Consider the following 18,095-nt stretch of genomic DNA (forward strand, 5'->3'; position numbering starts at 1 on the left):
CAATCTTCCAAATCCCAACATATCGCGTGTGGAAGTTATTCTCGTGACAGCGGTACGGGTTAATTATTTAGTTGAATTGTAACAAGCTAATGTTTATGCAACGTACTTGTAATATGTCACGAGTGCTTTTTATGAACCATAAAAATCATATTTTTAGTGATCCTTAACATGCTAATATTTCTACACCATGTTTAATAATTCTCCGAGTCAAGTATCTCTAACAGGTTTATGTTTCAATAACAACCTATTTTTAACGTATTGCTTTTTGGTAACATGTTTTTAACAAGGCCAACAACACCAAACGTTTGATATTCAATCGTGGGTTGTTTTTATTAGCAAGCCACTTGATGTGTGTAGTTAATATTCTTGCAACGTGCTAACATATTTTATTTTCATTTTAGATTCGTCAAATCTCAACGCTGGAGCAAGTCTCTCAACATCGTCAGCCACGACAGGACAGCGTAACCATTAGGGACAGTCCTACCCCTCAAGGGAACGATCAGGACTCCCTGCAGAACTCGCAGAGAGTAGGAGGGAGCAAAATGCAGCAGTGCAGTCGGAAGGAAGTGAAGACAGCCAAGAACTTATCGGTGATCGTCATCTTTTTCATGGTGTGCTGGGTTCCGCTATACACATCCAACTGCATCATGGCATTCTGTAACGACTGCAGCACCCCCTCGTGGCTACTCGATTGCTTCATCGTGTTGTCCCACGCCAACTCTGCCATCAACCCATTCTTGTACGCCTATCACATGCGTGACTTCCGTGAAGCGGCGATCAGATTCCTCGGGTGTTCCAAGTGCACCAGAACTGCCAGAAACTCTCTCAGGGACCCGGTGTCGATGTCGGCTCACGACGTGCGTAAATGCACTCGCGCTCCTCAAGTGGGCGTTCCGACGATCAGTAACGGAGAGACTCCCCTCCCCGTCACCGTTCGCCCAGACACGTGACGTCACTTTTCGTTTGCCACGGTTATGAAAGGACAGACCGACGGGAGGGTGTTCATCAAAACATCCGTCTTGTAAATAAAGATCATGTTGCCAAATTATTTGTGGTCTGTTTCTCTTTTTCTTTCATCCCCCCCCCCCTTGTGACGGCGGAAGTAATATAAATGGAAAAAACCACAAGATGACATTTCACACTCTGTGTCGTGGTTGGTGGGTGTGGTGGAAGGAGGATTTAATTCCGGTCAAGGTTTCTTTTCAATTGCACGACTGCGTATTAAATCCCATTGGTACATGTGAGGACTTATTTGTATTCGGTTTATTTGCGTCCATCTTGACCACTGCATTTTGGCAATTCTCCTTTTCATCGATATTGTTTTAGCATATCTGTGGCAAGTCTTCGAATGCATGCTACTCTGATCAAAAATATTGAGGCGAATTTTGTTTCCACAATAAATCGGAGTCACACTATGGGTAGTGACGAAAGCAAAATAAATAACTGATGCCTTGTATTGAGAAAGAGAGTCCAATTTCATTATTGTAAGACTTCAGAGATCAGCGTTCGTCGTGTGTGTTGAAACTGGCTCAAAACATTCCGTGTAAAATTTAAAAAAAAAACATCCTGAAGTTCCAGATCTTTAAGAACTTGGAGTTCCTGAAAGTCTGGAACGCCAAAGACCTTTATGAGAACTTTTCAAATGAAGTTGTCGTTCGCAGGTGGAAGGTTTTCTCTTTTTTGTGTGTGTGAAAACTCGGGTTTTGCATTCCAGAAGAATTCTTGCATCTACAGACAAAATATAATCACCAGCTATAATACCAGCCGCTTTATCCTACTCTATTAACACTTAAGGTTACGAATGTCTTTGGAATGAATCTGAACAATTAGTATTTGATTACTTATGTAAGAAGCTTTTTGTGCGGAGGAGTTCATTGGTTTAAACGTGTGTACGACAAGTTACTCCTTTCAACTTGAACAACTTTTGTAGAAATAACGTGGCTGACTTTAATGAGAAAATATAGACATTTCTTGTAGAAACTTTACCATGACAATTCGCCTGCGCATTCACCGACATCTCCGTTGGGAAAAATTAAGAGTCACAAGGGATCTTTGTTGGAATTCTTACTGCAATAGCTTAAGAATAATTTATAGACAGCTGAAGCTGAGTTAGCAAAGTCTTAGTCGGTTGTCAATGTTTTTTTTTTCTCCTACAGAACAAACACGAGCTTGTGATCGTATGCTTCTAATCACATCTACATTTCATATTTCTGGCGTTAATTGCAATCGACAATAACCAAGTACTGAGCAAGTTATGCTTCGATTTTTCGTTAAGCATGATGTTCCAACGTTTAAGAGAAACGTTAAAAGGCAAAGAGGTTCATGTGCAACGTTGAAACAAAATATGACATGGAAAATTTCGGTGGTACTCAAAGCGAACCATAAAGACTATTATATCAGTCTAGTATGTCGAGCCAAACTTTAAACAAAGAAATCAGTACTGAACACCGCAGGATTGGAAAAAGTTCCCATTGTGTAACGAATCCAATCTCACTTCTATCACACCTGATAGAAGCAGCGAAAGACCATTGATGAAGCGAAATTCACATCACTGAAGATCAGATGTACACATCCAACAGAATCGCCTCCACACCACATGGAAATAGGCATCCCAGTAATGATTACATTAATGGATGGTCCCCACGATCGTGGATAGTGCAGTTACGAGAAAGGATTCCAACCTTTTGGTCTTTTGGTTAAAATGATCAATATTTAAATTGAAGATGAGTGTTTGATTGAACTGCTGAACCAGGATCTTTCAGAGAATCAACGTTAAAGCTCTGTCTGTGTGATTTGTATCTCGACGGCCAGACGATGATGAGACGACATCATCGCCATTTCTAGCGATGGCTCTTAATGTTCTTGTGATGAATAGTTCTGGTAACAAGAAAGTCGTCTTTAGCACACGTCAACAGGATAATTCCACTGGAGCTTCTTTAACCTCCCCCAGACAATACAAAGTTCTATTTTGAGTGACTTCATTGTCACAATAGGATGTGACAACACTTTTCCAATAGTTCCCATTCCAGAGTGTTGTCACATCACATCTTACTGCGACACCGGAGTATCGCTCAATGACGAAATGACGATTCGACTTAATACATTGAGTCGAATCGTCATTGAGCGATTAAGTGAGCAATTTTGATAAACTGACCACTCATTGCACGACATGTCTCACCTCACCTCATCTTAACCTTTAACACATTACATTCAAAATTCTGTTACATTCCAGGAAATTAGCTTAGAATGAAATTTCTTCAATGACCAGTAATCCGGTTTTGCGATAGAGTAAACGCAGATTCTAAAGAAATACACCAATCACCTCTGTAAGCGTGTTTAACTCATCTTCAGTTACTTTCTGCCTCAACAGATTGATAAACTAACTAAAAACCTTTTAGCCGATCGTAATGAGATTACTCAAGATATTCAGTTTAAATACGATCCAGAGGAAGATCTTGATCTTAATCTGGATCGTCATTAGCGTTTCCTGTTTATGACTACAGGATGCATTTTCATGGCTAGTATAAACTGTATATTTATATCATTGTTTTTTCTCCAAAATCGTAAGATTTCCATATTGTAATACACACTGGTTGGAAAGACGTCAACGGACCCCATAGTGTAAGGAACAAACAGCTATGGTGCCCACCTTTATAAGATGCACGATGTCCTTTCCATGTTATAACTGCAACAATCCTATGGAGCATACTTTCCACAAATACAATAGCGATCAATGGGAATTTTGGACCATGCTTCCTGTAGGCATGTAATGAAGTCCTAGACCGTTGTGGGGGAAGTTCCTGGACCTCACCCGACACTCCAGTTCATCCTCCAGATGTTCGATAAGGTTGAGATCAGTACTTTGTGGAGGCCATCAAGTCTAGTGACGTTCATGTAAATAAACCACGCAGTTACAGCAGCAACCTTATGACGGTGCATTGTCTTGATGAAAGAGACAATGGTCAGTTCCGTAGAAACGCCACAAAGCGGAAACATTTCTTTATTCAGAATGTTTAGATACTTGCTGTAGTTCAATATTCGAAGCAGCAAGAAAAAACCAGGAAAAACAAGACCATGCCATCACACTACCACCTACGAATATCATACTAAGGGTTATGCACTCTGGTAAGAGCCGTTCACCGGGCATCCGCCACACCCACACTTCTCCATCTGTTCGACAGAGAATGTAGCTTGATTCATCGCTCCATTACACAGCTTTTCAAGCTTCTACGTCCCACTATACACTCTCTTTGAACCGCTGAAGATGATGCTGCATGTTTATTCGGTAATGAGAGACTTGCATATTGCTGTCCTACCATGGAAACCCATACGTCTGGATCCTGGATGCTTTTGTGTGGATTCGTGTTCCAGTCGATACCGAAAACTCCGCATTTAACGTATCGACCGACGAATAGCGAAATGCATATTATCCTTCGTAGCACCCTACTGTCACGTTTAGTGAGTGTGGCGAGTCGTCAATTTCAGGTAACACAGTTGACTCTCTGCGCATCCATCTTAGTATGGTATCACTGATTGCACTGACTTGGGAACATCATGTTCCTCGAAATTATGCGGCTACAAAAACGTGGCACGATGCACCTTGCCCATGGGAGTGTCCGTTGACTTCTTTCCAAGCAGTGTATAGCGGGGCTTGCATACATGTATTTAATTTATTTTCAAACTATCGATATAAATGCTCTAAGGCATTAAGATTTTCATAATAGTAAGCAGAGAATAGTAGAAATATATGACACTACGGGGGTCATGCCATAAATCCTTTGGTGACACGACCGCTGTTTTTGTATCGATTGTACAAATTGTTGTTAGCTTGTTCTTATTTTTGCTTCTTCGTCCAAGGTAACGCAATTATAATATGATTCTAAGATTTTTTTTTTCTTTATTGTTATAATTCCCGATTATAATTTAAGTTGAATAACACTCAACTCTGAAACCCTCTATCGCATGGAGGTTTTTATTAACAGATTGCTTTAAGTACAATGCTAACACACGCACGGGGGGGAGAGTGGGGAGGACACTAAAGCAATGGCTGATTCAGAATTTATACGTGAGTTAAGCCTTTCACAAGCATTTTGAGTGAGTGCTAAAATGGCACATCAAGTGGAATGCGGTGCGGAACTGCACGCACTATATAAAGTCTTACTTAAACTCAAGGACCACCTTAAGAGGGTTTTGAGTCAACAACCTCTCAAGAATCTATTCAGAGGCACCCACTTTTACACCGAAGTGCTTCGTAAATCACATTTTTGTTGCAAGCAAAATGAAAACTTGTATAAAGGTAATACGATCAATTTAGACTTATGATATATCGTGTATCTACTCTACACAGTGTATGTATAATTGTTTAGGAAATGCTTATTTTCTCTTGAGTTTCTTAAAATTTTTTTCTCATAATTTCTCTTTAAAAATGGTGGGAATTATATTTAAAAAATATGCATCTATACACATTTGTTCTTTGGTAAAAGTGCGTGTTCAAATCATATAAGATTTCACAATTGGGAGGGTGGGACTGGAGAAAATCAACTTTTGAGGAAGGGGAATTAAAGAGCTCGGAGTGGTTATATATAGAAGCAGGAAAATCTTGAACAAGGACTCAACTGAGGCGACTTCCACCATTTTATTTTTCTAATTTATTTTTTGTTTTGTTTATGTAATTTAAATCAACATACACTCATGAGCAAAAACATTTATGACCACCTATCTAGTAGGATGCTCGGTCTCCTCAGGATGAGGTAACTGCTTGCATCCGTACTGGCAGTATCTCCATCAGACCATGGAATGTGTTCTGAGGTATTCTGGAACAATTAGATAGAATAACGTACTGAAGTCTAGTAGTTAAACGCTAGACTTAACCCAGAGTACTGTGTTAGCTGTCTGTTTCCAGTCAATAGTGCAGTCTAGCTGGCTGGAAACAGGGTGGGTTGTCATAATGGTTTGGCTCAAAGACCGATTGTGGAAATTTTTTCCCGCAACCAGAATTTTTTTTCCAGAAGTTTCCGAATCAGACTATCATTAGCTGAGGTAAGAAGAATTCTCTTCGGAGACTCAAATTTTTAACCACATAACTCAGAAAATTCTACCTACAACTTACTATTTAAGACAAATAACAATTAGGATTAGATACACGAAATTATCCACGAAGCCTTGAAACTGTCGACATCCTTGAACTCAACTGTCCTACTGTTACTGAGGGTGGAGACAAATTGGCTACGGATTTTCAAAAACTTAGAAGTAAAGGGAATTTACCGATTTTCTTGTGAGGAATAAAAAGACATTGGGACTTATTTATTTGTGACATAAAGCAATATTTAACATCATTTAGAAATATTTCTCGTATTGCATGGCTTATAACACACCTATTCACATTTATTAAAAGAAATTAAGATGGCGAGTTCTTACTTCACCGAAAATATTATTCCACATTACAAGTAATCTTTTTAGTTATTTTGGTGTAAAGGAGATGATCAAAATGTCTTCTGAGAGCTCACTTAACTTGTATTTTCAACAACGAAGCTTGAGTGAAAAGCTAAGCGCATTGTGACATTAGACTTCCCAAAATCTTAAAATTCGTTCTTCTTTGCAAACAGGTAATCCAAAACAACAGTGTATTCTTTCTTTCTTTCTTGTGCTAATTTTCCCAACTGGTTCTCTGTATTTTGCCTACAAGCTGAAGTTAAAAAAAAACTTCTTTTTGTTGCCTAGACAACGAAATCTGTAGGTTTTCACCACTGAATAATTGTGTGTCTAGTCCTATGAAGATGGTGTTTGCATCCATAGACTGCTAGAAGAAATTCCGTCTCTTTCTAAGGTCTTTTTCCAGTAGAAGCAGCTCTATTTGCGTACAACACAAAATCAGGATGCATATTTAAATACGAAATTGCGTTTCGTGAAATGTAATGCCCGACTATGGGCAAAGTGGGTCGTTTTACTAACAGTGTTGTTTCACTATCAAGAATTCCACCTTTGCATCAACCCACTTCGCAAAATTTCTACTTCGGGTGCAATTTTTTTTTTCTTTGAGTCAAACTCACTTCCATCTGTCATAAGCAGGAAGGTCGTCTTTCATCGGGAGGTGAAACTCACTTGTCATCGAGGACATTGACCAATCCCGCTGTTGAACTATAAACACGCTAATCCTTGGCTAATTACGCACAGTTATGAAACTTGCATTTATATACATTTGTATTTATAAAAGGCGATTGAACTCACAAGACTTTGGAAAACTAACACCGACTGTTCAATAATCCGAAAGTCTGCTCTACAGCGAACTTCAGGTCCTTGTAGAATATCGTTCTCTACCCATAGGGCCTCTGGAAGTCTGTTAATTGTTTTCCCATCTGGTAAACATTTGATTACAAATATCATTTTAATCAAGTAGAGGTGGATGTATTCTTCGAATACGGTATGGCAGTTGTCTGGAGGAGTTTTATTTTGAATGCAGCATTCGAACTGTAAAGTTTGGTGTCGGAGATGAAATTGTCTGGATTTGTTTTATGGACTCATTATAACTTGGGTTACAGTTCCAGAAATACAAGCTACAGGACATGCAGCACTTCTACATTCTGTCTGTTTTACAGAACCATATCTCATATCTCCTTCAACACGACATTGCACAACCATAACCTTTCATACTGCAGATGTATTGTGCCATGATCTCACAGAAATAAATTTGTAATCCCGCGATTAGCCGTCCAACAAGTGCACGAACAGATTGTCATGTTGAAGGAAAGATGGTCAGAAATATCGACTCATATTGTCACGCATAAGTAGAAAATATATCTGTCCTGGTAGAGGAAAATGTAATCAGGAAAAGGTAGGCAGACACACTCTTCAGGCATTTGGAGGAAAATTGTGGACAGGATGTTAGTAATAATGCAAACTTATCAGGTAATTTCTAATACGCACTTTGAGATGCGTATCAGTATTCGATATCGAATTCCTGATCCATACACTCAAAGTGCGTACCCGAAATGTTATTATGATAATCATGCGGGGGGGGGGGGGGAATTCAATAACGGTGATAACTGAAGACCTTCTTTTCTAACACAATAAAGTATGGGGAAGGCCTTCGGATATATACCACATTTACATTTGAAAACGGTACTTATGAAGGACCTTATTCATAAACACCTGAGTAGGTTATATCTGTTATATCTGTAGAAATACTTGTACTTTCATTAAATGCAAATGAATAGTAGTAAGTTGAGAGATACTTTGAACCGTGGATAGAATTTTTAATGTTTCTAGTCTTCAATTTCCATCGGTAGTTTTTAATTCTTGTTTTCTATTTGGGTCGCTTGCATCTTAGTTTTATTGTGGTTGCTCATATAGTGTTTGTTTGTTTGTTTGTTGTCTGGGGTATCCCCCAATTTTCCCCACTTAGGGATTTCTAAGTACGAGTATGTATTTTTTTTTTTTTTTTGACTGAAAATCCATGTGTGTGTGTGTGTGTACACGGATCCTGTTTGCCTGTTCCGAGGGACGGAAAAACCCGAGTTTACGGGAGAAAAAACCCTACTTCCATCTGAGACCGGCTAACTCACCTTTAGTCGAAAGATACTAGATAAAGGTTTCTCAGGTTATAGACGAGAATCGAACCCTGGTCTTTCGGATCAAAGGGCTTCATCTTTTACTGACTGAGCCACGGAGGCTCATTCCTTATTTTTTCTTGACTATGAATATACTGATTATAATTTTTGCAACGTTTATAATGCATTTTATATTCATATATGATAAAACTACTACAATTATTTAGCTGAATATATTTGAATAATTTTATACACCATTTTTTTTCTCTTAATATATTTACATTAATTTTACTCAAGGAGGAAGTCTTATAGCAGTGTGGAGAAGAAGAATGATTAGGGAATCAATCGACCGTGAGATGCGGTGATTGATTTTCAATCCAATACCCTTGGAGGGTAATGGATAGCAATGCTGTAGCCAATGAAGTTTTAACTGAGGCTCGGCTATTGCTGTTACCCTCCTGCCATGATCAGAGCTTTAATTAATAGCTCAATAACACCTTATCCCTCCACTGTCCTCTACAGATAACGGGGAATATGAAAAGCATTCTTGCTTCGCCCCTTTAAGCCAGTCCTTATAAGGATATAAGTCTTATAGCATTTGCCACTGCATCTGCTATAACGTGTAATAATGTCTTATATCCTTTCTTTAATTTAAATATTATTTTTGTTATTATATTTGAGGATAGTCTATGGGCATCTTCCGTTGAAGCTGTTTTTGGATCCAAAGGAGATAAGCAACTAGAAAACCAGAAGAACACGCACAATTAAAAACAGACAGAATACGATAGCCATACAGCCTCAGTTATTTCTGTGTGTGTGTGTGTGTGTGTGTGTGCGCGCGCGCGCGTAGGTTAAAGCGGGAAAAGGTCACAACACGATCTATGTGTTGTGACCTTATGGTATGAGTTATGACGGGCTTTCTAGTTTAAATATCACGCAAATTTCATTTCCGATCGTTGGAACAGTTTCTTGCTGGCCTTTGCCCGACAATAGCTTGTTTATGTGAGAGTCACAAGAAGCATGAAATTTAGTAGATGGAACACAATTGATCAAATCGTAACATAATACAGCATTCGTCTGTAAGCATTCTACACCCTGCATGGATGAATAGCAACAGACGATATGACACTGTTCAGTTCGACTAAAAATAACGAGTTCAGTCTGTGTAGGAGAAACAACACCCTTAACACTTAACAAGTGAATCGAGTTGACCTTTTCGAATCCCAAGCGAACCCTCTTCCATCCATATTGAACAGCAATACACGAAGTCATATAGAGGAATCTCATCAAGCAGTTTTGTGAACCAATGGAATCGAGAACCATTTTGAGTGTTTACCCGATTTCTTTTACCTGATTCCTCATAGTTTTGGCAATGGAGAAATGTCTTTAGGGCTTTACTATTCAACATAACAGAGAGCAATGCAAGACCTGATCGGTCTCGTAAAAGCAAGGGCAAATGGACTAGGTTATAAAACTCTTCATTAGGAGCGGAGAAGTTTGGTGTTAGTTGGCATTATGGCTTCAGTACGTAAGGATATGAAATTAGTACTTTATAATTAATTCATTTGTCAAAGAACACTGTGTTTTGCAGAAAGATTAATCTATCGCCATTTAAGCTAGCTAGCATATCCTACTTGGAATTTCAATCAAGGTATCTCCAACAAACAAAATTGTCGATACTACTGGCAACAGAGATCTTTTTGGATACTGAGCTAGCTATACTGTTACATGTTTATTCCAGGAATGGTTTGATTTGGTTGTGCTGTGTATACTGTATTGTTCAAATCAATTTTCTGCAGTAGGTTTCTCTCTTTTACCAGGAGAAAATATCTTGTCATCGAACCTAGAACAATGTTGCAATTGTGCCACAGAACTGCCTGAGAATAGGCAAATACCAAATAAGTTCGCAATGATAAAACTACAGAAGAAATTAAATATTTAACCTATTTAGATCGTATTTACCTGACAAAATGAATATGGAAATGAATAATGGTATAAATCGCTGATTTAGTGGGACGATAGTCGAATGAATTTATGGCGAATAGGACAGAAATCAACCCATAGACAGCAGTATGTAAGACAGGAATCAAATTAACTTTGATTTATTTAACTGAAAGTTGGATAACAAATAAAACATTTAATTGAAAACCAGAAACCGTAAGTATGAATATTTATCTGATCTCACTCACAGAACTAATAAAATGTACCGTAAACTCTCATCCTTTCATTGATATGATTAACATAAAAATATGAGAGTGTGAGAAAAATTAGGAAAGCGAACAAGTGTCAAATTCATATTAAAAAAGGAACATGTTAGAAAAGATCTTGAATCATCAATTGCTTTAATTGTTATCTCATAATATTCAAATTTTGTTTCGCACGAAAGACCAGTTTTTATCAGGATTTATTTATTTATTTTTGAAACATTCTGTGTAATGCATTCACGCGTAATGCAACTGATTTTGAAAGTTTGCCTACGATACCATTTTTACTACACAAGAGTTCAGTTTGCCGATAGTGAAACTGTTTTTCAACTTTTCACAGCAGTGGGCGCCACAGGCGAGAAATTTTCAAAGCAGCACTACTCATATATTTATTACAAAATGGCAAATTAAAAAAATAATGTTGTTATGACATATTCAAGGGGGGGGGGTATTTCATGCTGTTTAACTTCCTTCCTTCCTAAGAATAGAAAATAGCAAAGAAATAATATGGATATAGAAAAGAGAATAATTATTTCATTTTAAATGTGAAATACACTCCGTGAAAATTATGAAATATTTTTTTAATGATTAAAAAAATGAATATTTATAATTCAGTTACTGTGAGCGGTCTTTGGAGTGTATGTGTGTGGGTGGGTGAGTGGGTGGAAGGAGTTGTGATTAGAATAGCTGAAAACAAACAAAAAATTTAAATCAGCTTCGTATAGGCCATGTCTCAGATAATTTCATCATATATTTTACAACTGTTCTAACATTAACATTATTATAACATTTATAACATTATAAATAATATTTTGTCCTAAACCTTGATGAAAAAGAGAATATTACATCTTTTTCTTGTTACTATTATCTGTTTTTTCTTGTAGTACAAAGAAGAAGAAGAAATCACTGTATATTTTAAGAAGACTTTTCTTCTACTTTAGATACGTGACATTGTTGAAGTAGCTTACACTTTTACTACTATTTTACACTAAAATGTACGAGCTTGTTCTCCAAGCGATTTACGTTTGTAACAACTGTCATTTGCACGGGTTGAAAATAAATGGTGTGAAATATCTGCAGGTTGAATAGATCGATAACACTTCTTCCAAAAATAAATAAATAAACAAACAATTAGGTAACACATATGCACCTTCTTTTAAAGAATTCAAATCCTTTTTTTTTTCAAGATAGCTGTTTCAAATAATTTATAATTTTGCGATAATAAAAATAAAAGTGTGATTATTATCAATTAAGCAATAATTTTTTAACATAAATACTGTATGTTATTTATTTTTATAGCTATTTATTTTTATAGTGTATGTTATTTATTTTTATAGCAGAATAGCTATTTAATTTTTTTTGTGATGTCTGCTAATCAATCGAAGAAAACGAAACAAGACATTGCTGATTCATCATGTTACTTGAGGCTCTTTTAGTGTGATTTCGTGAACTTTTTTTTTACTTTTCACTAAAATTGTTACTACTTTTACGAAACTTTCATAGTTTCTACATTTAGCTTTGAAATAATGCTGGATCCAATATCCACTTAATTTTTATAAATTTTATAAACAGCAGGAAGATTAACCTAAGCTTTTAGCCGTTTCCTCCAGATGAGAAGATTCTTATCGAGTATTTCTAAGACCAAGAGCTTCTCGTGCATAGGCACTGCGCAAATGCGGTGCCTATTCAATTTTTCTCGCTATATAAATATATTTATTAATTTATTTATATTTGCTTGTAATATTTAATTTTATCATCAACAATCCTATACAATTCTCTTATTTTGTAAAGAAAATAATAAAAATCCATCTTGTAGCACTTAGGAGGGCGAAGGGCCCTACAGCACTGTGTTTACCACAGTGTCGTATTGCTACGCGCACAAACATATGCACGTCATAGTGGGATGCGAGCTATTAGCGTAATGCGGCACTGTCCGTCGCGCAGTTCCACTGTTGTTTATAATTAAATTTAATGGATTTTATTTTTAAGTAATTTTAAATTATACCAAACTGTATAATTTTATCGATAATAAACAATAATTTTTCATGTTTTTTTTTTTTAATTTTTACCATAATTTTGATATTTTATCCAAACACGTATACACTGTACTTACAGTGTGTATGTATATTTCGAAAGTTGCAGCACCCCCACGATTTCAAGCCACGAGCTGCCACTGTCTAAGACATAGCTTATTTCAGAATGACAACTAAGCAGCAGTAACACCACCGATCTTTCTTTTTGTGCCGTTCATATAAACCGTTTTACTTGGAGAAAATAGAGCATAGTGATTCGAAAACGCGGAATAATTTCGGCACACAACAACTGATTATAGATTGCAAAGAAATAGTCCGGAATTAGAAATGCATGCTTCGGCTGATACAACAATATTATTGGCTTACTTCTTTTGTCAAAACGGTAAAATGAAGTAATAGATATTGAATACTGTTTGGGATATTTATAATTCAGTTCCAGGTGAGTGGGAGGGAATACAATTGCAAATCTTCTAAATGAAGTATAAATTCTGAATGAATACATTCTGCGTGCAGGATGTCTTTCATCTATTTTCATCATTCTACACTGGATATTATAGTGTGTGTGTGTGTGTGTGTGTGTGTGTGTGTGTGTGTGTGTGTGTGTGTGTGTGTGTGTGTGTGTGTGTGTGTGTGTGTGTGTGTGTGTGTGTGTGTGTGTGTGTGTGTGTGTGTGTTTAAAAAATAAAAAAACTTGTTCTGAAATGCGTTTTGCGACGGATTCCTTGCAATAGAGGAATGTGATATACTCCAAGTACTAATAAGATTGTCTCCATCTTTTGGAATAGCAAAGAATTGATTTGGTTCGAAGATGAAATTTCTTTAGGATATGAGCAACATCGATATCTTATAGGAGTCAACTCTTCTTGTGGCATTAGGAGATAAATGGTTAATGATGCTTTTCCCAGTAGCGAAAATATCATCTACATAACAGAACCAATGCGGATTTTGGATTATGCTACGTATATATATATATATATTTTTTGGGGGGGGGATATTCTAAATAAAAGATGGGAAAAGGTAGGAAAGCCCATTGCAGTTCCTGAAAACTGTCTGCAGAGTTTCCCATTCCAGCTGAAATATCTTGAGTTCATAACGGACTGAAAGATGTCCAAGATGTCTAACGAAAACAAAGAAGACAATTTCTAAGGTTTTCTTCAGAGGTACACTGTTGAGTGAGGTCATGTGGAAAACTGACCAGTGAATATCACGACCTTGGTTACAATTCTATCATTAAAAAAGAAAAAAAGAAATTTTTTTTTTTGTAATAAAGGAGTAGAAATGGCCAGTAAAAGAAGTAAAGAGATTTAAGAGATCTTTGAAATTTTGTTAGTATTACTTTCTGTTGAATCAACAATTAGTACATACTGTAAATAAATCCTACGTGGTCTGGCATAATACAAGGGTGGTCTTAAAGGTTCTCGATCTAACAATGAAAACACGAATTTATAATTTCAAAATTATTTTTATTTTTCGACACTCCCTTATGACTAATACATTTATTCCAGCTATGCTCCAGCGCCATTATCCCGTCTCTATAATGGTTCTCAGCAAGATCTGCAAAATACCCTCTACAGCTGCAATCGCCTCTTGATTCGAAGGAAAACGCTGACCAGCGAGGAAGAGTTTTAGTTTTGGGAAGAGACAGAAGTCAGAGGGAGCGAAATCTAGGGAATAGGGTGGATGTTCCAACAATTCATTGTGCAGATCCCCTAATTTTTCCATTGCCAAAACACCTTTGTGGACAGGTGCATTGTCCTAATAAAAGACGATTTTTTTCTTCTACAAAGTGGGTCTTTTCTCACGAATTTTTTTGTCCAGTCTGGTTAAAAGATCGGAATAATATTCCCTTATTGTTTTACCCTTTTCAAGATAATTAATAAACAAAATGCCTTTAGCATCCCTAAACACCGATGCCATGACCTTTCCTGCTGATGGAACCAATTTTGTCTTCTTTGACGCTGAACAATCGGCTTCTGTCCACTGTTTTGACTGCTGTTTGGATTCTGGTGCGTAATGGTGAATCCAAGTCTCATCCATAGTAATAAATCGACACACAAAATGAGTTTTATTCTTGTTAAAATGCTCAAAGCACTGTTCAGAGATTTTCATACGAGTGCGTTTTTGATTTGCTGTGAGCAAGAGCAGCACCCATCTTGCGCAAAGCATTTTCATTTGCAATTCTTCATGCAAAATATATCCCACACATTCTTTTGAAATGCCTATAGTCTCAGCAATTTTACTCGCTGGTCATCCAATACCATATCGTGCAGTTGATCAATGATTTCTGGTGTTGTTACACTTTTTGGACGTCCTTCACATGGATCATCTTCAAGGCTGGTACGGCCACGTTTAAACTCGGCAGCCCATTTCTTAATTATCGAAAAGGAAGGAAAAGAGCGCCCATAAACTTTTATGAACTTCGAGTGAATTTCTTTTGCCGTTAAACCTTCTTTTACAAAGAATTTTATAACCGCACGGTACTCGATTTTATCCATTTCAAGGGATACAGACAACACTTTTGCTTCAGACAGCTGTATAAAAGAAACTACTTGATAGAATGACTTGCAATTTCACATGGATGTTTATGACAGATGTACAAACTTAGAAAAAAAAATCTTGCCGATAGTGTTGCCATCTATGGTCGAGACGGAGAACTTTTCAGACAGTCCTCGTATGTTCTAAGTCAATGTTTATAATTTACGAGAAATTTTTACTACATTTATGGATGCTACACAGTTATTTCTTTATCACAGTTTATTTGTTTATCATCATGGTTATTATGGCACGTTAAGAAGAAATGGCCCATTATCTCAGTCCAATGAAAATCACTTTAATGAAAAGGGTAGACGAATCATTTTGGTATCAATCCATGCTCTTTGTAATACTTCTACACCATAAGGTGAAAATGGTCGACTAAATAAAGCAAACATTCAAAAATATCAGAAAATATTCTAAACCTTCTACAGATCGAATGTTGCAACCTACTCGCTGCTTTTGATTTTATTCTATCTCAATTTAATGTCGCAGTGTGTAACATTAAACTCAGATGGAATAAAATCAATATGGTTACTGTAGCTTAGATAGAATTCACGTATTCAACAGTTCCTTAAAATTCATCCCGTGGTTTAAAACATAAATGGTGCAATGGACGGACCGATGTATTCATTCTGATCCTGTTCTATTTAGATTTAACGAAGAACACCTAAAAACTGGATTAAGTGGTTCAAATGCTAGTCGTATACTTTCGTTTTTCGGATACACTTAATACATCGAATGTCATTATTCACCCTACAATGAAATCTGTCAGTTACGGAGAAAACGATGATTGATGAGTCTTCAACAAATAGGCTTCTCCATCCCTACAGGACGTAAACCTCCAGATCGCTACGTGAGATTCCTACAAAAGAAAGTACCCTTGTGCTATTCGACACCGCTTGTTTGTATACAGTTTCTCCCCCTACCCCGCATTCAAAACAAACTCGACAAATATTGCATGTCAATGTTATGGAAGCACCAATGACGCATCATAAAGACTCTCTAGTGACTTCATTGTTTTCTTTGTATACGTTCACCTTAGGTGAGGGAAATGAACTGTTAACATTATTGTTAATCTATCTCGAGTCTTGCTGTCTTTTATTAGTATTATGTACCAGCTTCGAGGTTTGCAAGCGTGAATTTGCATTAACCCTTTTAAAAAATTTATTTTAACCTGTAACCTAATATTGGAAAAAAAATAATAATAATTGCCAGCAAAGGTTGGTCGATTGCTACTAATGGCTCACGCAAAAAGTTAAGCAAGTTTGAGCGCGGTTAGTAGTTGGAAGGGTGTTAATTGTTCGATGCTGTTGGCACACTCTCCCTCGATGAGTCTTTGGATTCCCTGGAGGCGTCACATTGTCGAATAATAATAATAATAATAATAATAATAATAATAATAATAATAATCGGATCGGCATTTAGAACACAATAGACCTGACATCACAATATCGAACATCGACAGGGTTGGATTATTGATATCGCAGTACCCAGTGATAGCAACATTAACAACAAAGAACTGGAAAAAATTACTAAATATCGAGATCTGGCAATCGAAGTTGGCCGACTGTGGCTTAAACACACCAAAATCATCCCAATAGTTATCGTGCACTTCGTGCAACTTCAAAGAAGGTTTCCAACTATTTACAGCAATTAAACATCAACGAAGTGACCCCATATGACCTACAAAAAACAGCATTACTTGGAATGCTCCATATTTTACAACGTTACCTGATGGACTATTCTTAGATTCTTGGGTAGAATCTGAATTGTTCTGTATCACCAGTCAAATTGTTGTTTATATGATGTCTTGTTTTGACTGTGTATCAATTATGTGAATAAAATAATAATAATCGAACTACCTGGAATTAGCACGTGACATGCAACTAAGTTTAGAAGTATAGTATTTTATTCTGTAAATTACGCGCATCCTCTGGTTGGACTGTCTTTGAGGGGACGCATCCCTGGAAACTAAAAAGTCTTCGTAAAGCTTTCATGCTTCCTAGATGGATTTATATTCAGGACTGTAAATCGGACTCTACAATACATTTTTGTTGATTTGCATCAATGCCACATGAACGGGCGACTTGAGAACAAAGAAATGTTTAACAGAATCAGCCCAACTATTTTCAGAGAGAGAGAGAGAGAGAGAGAGAGGAGCATTTGCTTCGTGCTGATCTTTCAGTGAGTGTAGAATAGAGCACGTTTTGAAATGGGACTTTCATGGAATTCAAATATGACCTTGGAGTGTCGTTCACAATATTTTTTTTTTTTTTGCATAGACGTCATGCTGAGAAGGATGCTCATCCATAGGAATGGTCGCGAAGAATGCAGCCAATATAACCTTCAGACCAAGGGAGGCTCGTGCATAGGCACTGCAGAACTGCAGCACCCCCAATTTTTCTCGATACATAAATATATTTTTTAATTTATTTATATTTGCTTGTAATATTTAATTTTATCATCAACAATCCTATACAATTCTCTTAATTTGTATAAAAAATAATAAAAATCCATCTTGTAGCACTTAGGAGGGCGAAGGACGTTAGCAGCACTGTGTTTACCACAGTGTCATATTGCTAGTATTTGCCACTCGCGCAAGCATATGCACGTCATAGTGAGATGCGAGCTATTAGCGTAATGCGGCACTGTCCGTAGCGCAGTTCCACTGTTGTTTATATGCAGTTTGCGCCAGTAGTAGAGTGTTCGTAGTGTTTATCGTGTTTACTCCGTCTCTTTAAATATTTGGACATTACAATTAAAGACATAACATTTGT

At 36.9% G+C, this 18,095-nt stretch overlaps 1 protein-coding gene across 1 annotated transcript in view; it reads left to right on the forward strand.

The window, feature by feature from the left end:
• AdoR (Adenosine receptor) overlaps window positions 1-1,046 on the forward strand; it is a 58,368-nt gene extending 57,322 nt beyond the window's left edge. The window contains exon 2 of the mRNA XM_090400711.1: window positions 402-1,046. Within this exon, the coding sequence (XP_090256837.1) occupies window positions 402-950 (549 nt within the window). The 3' untranslated portion in view covers window positions 951-1,046. The remainder of the gene's footprint in view (window positions 1-401) is intronic.
• The last annotated feature ends 17,049 nt before the right edge of the window (window positions 1,047-18,095 follow it).

Source organism: Typopeltis vanoorti, chromosome 11 (assembly GCF_054136105.1).
Source record: "Typopeltis vanoorti isolate ZY-2024b chromosome 11, IOZ_Tvanoo_1.0, whole genome shotgun sequence".
Lineage (NCBI taxonomy): Eukaryota > Metazoa > Arthropoda > Arachnida > Uropygi > Thelyphonidae > Typopeltis > Typopeltis vanoorti.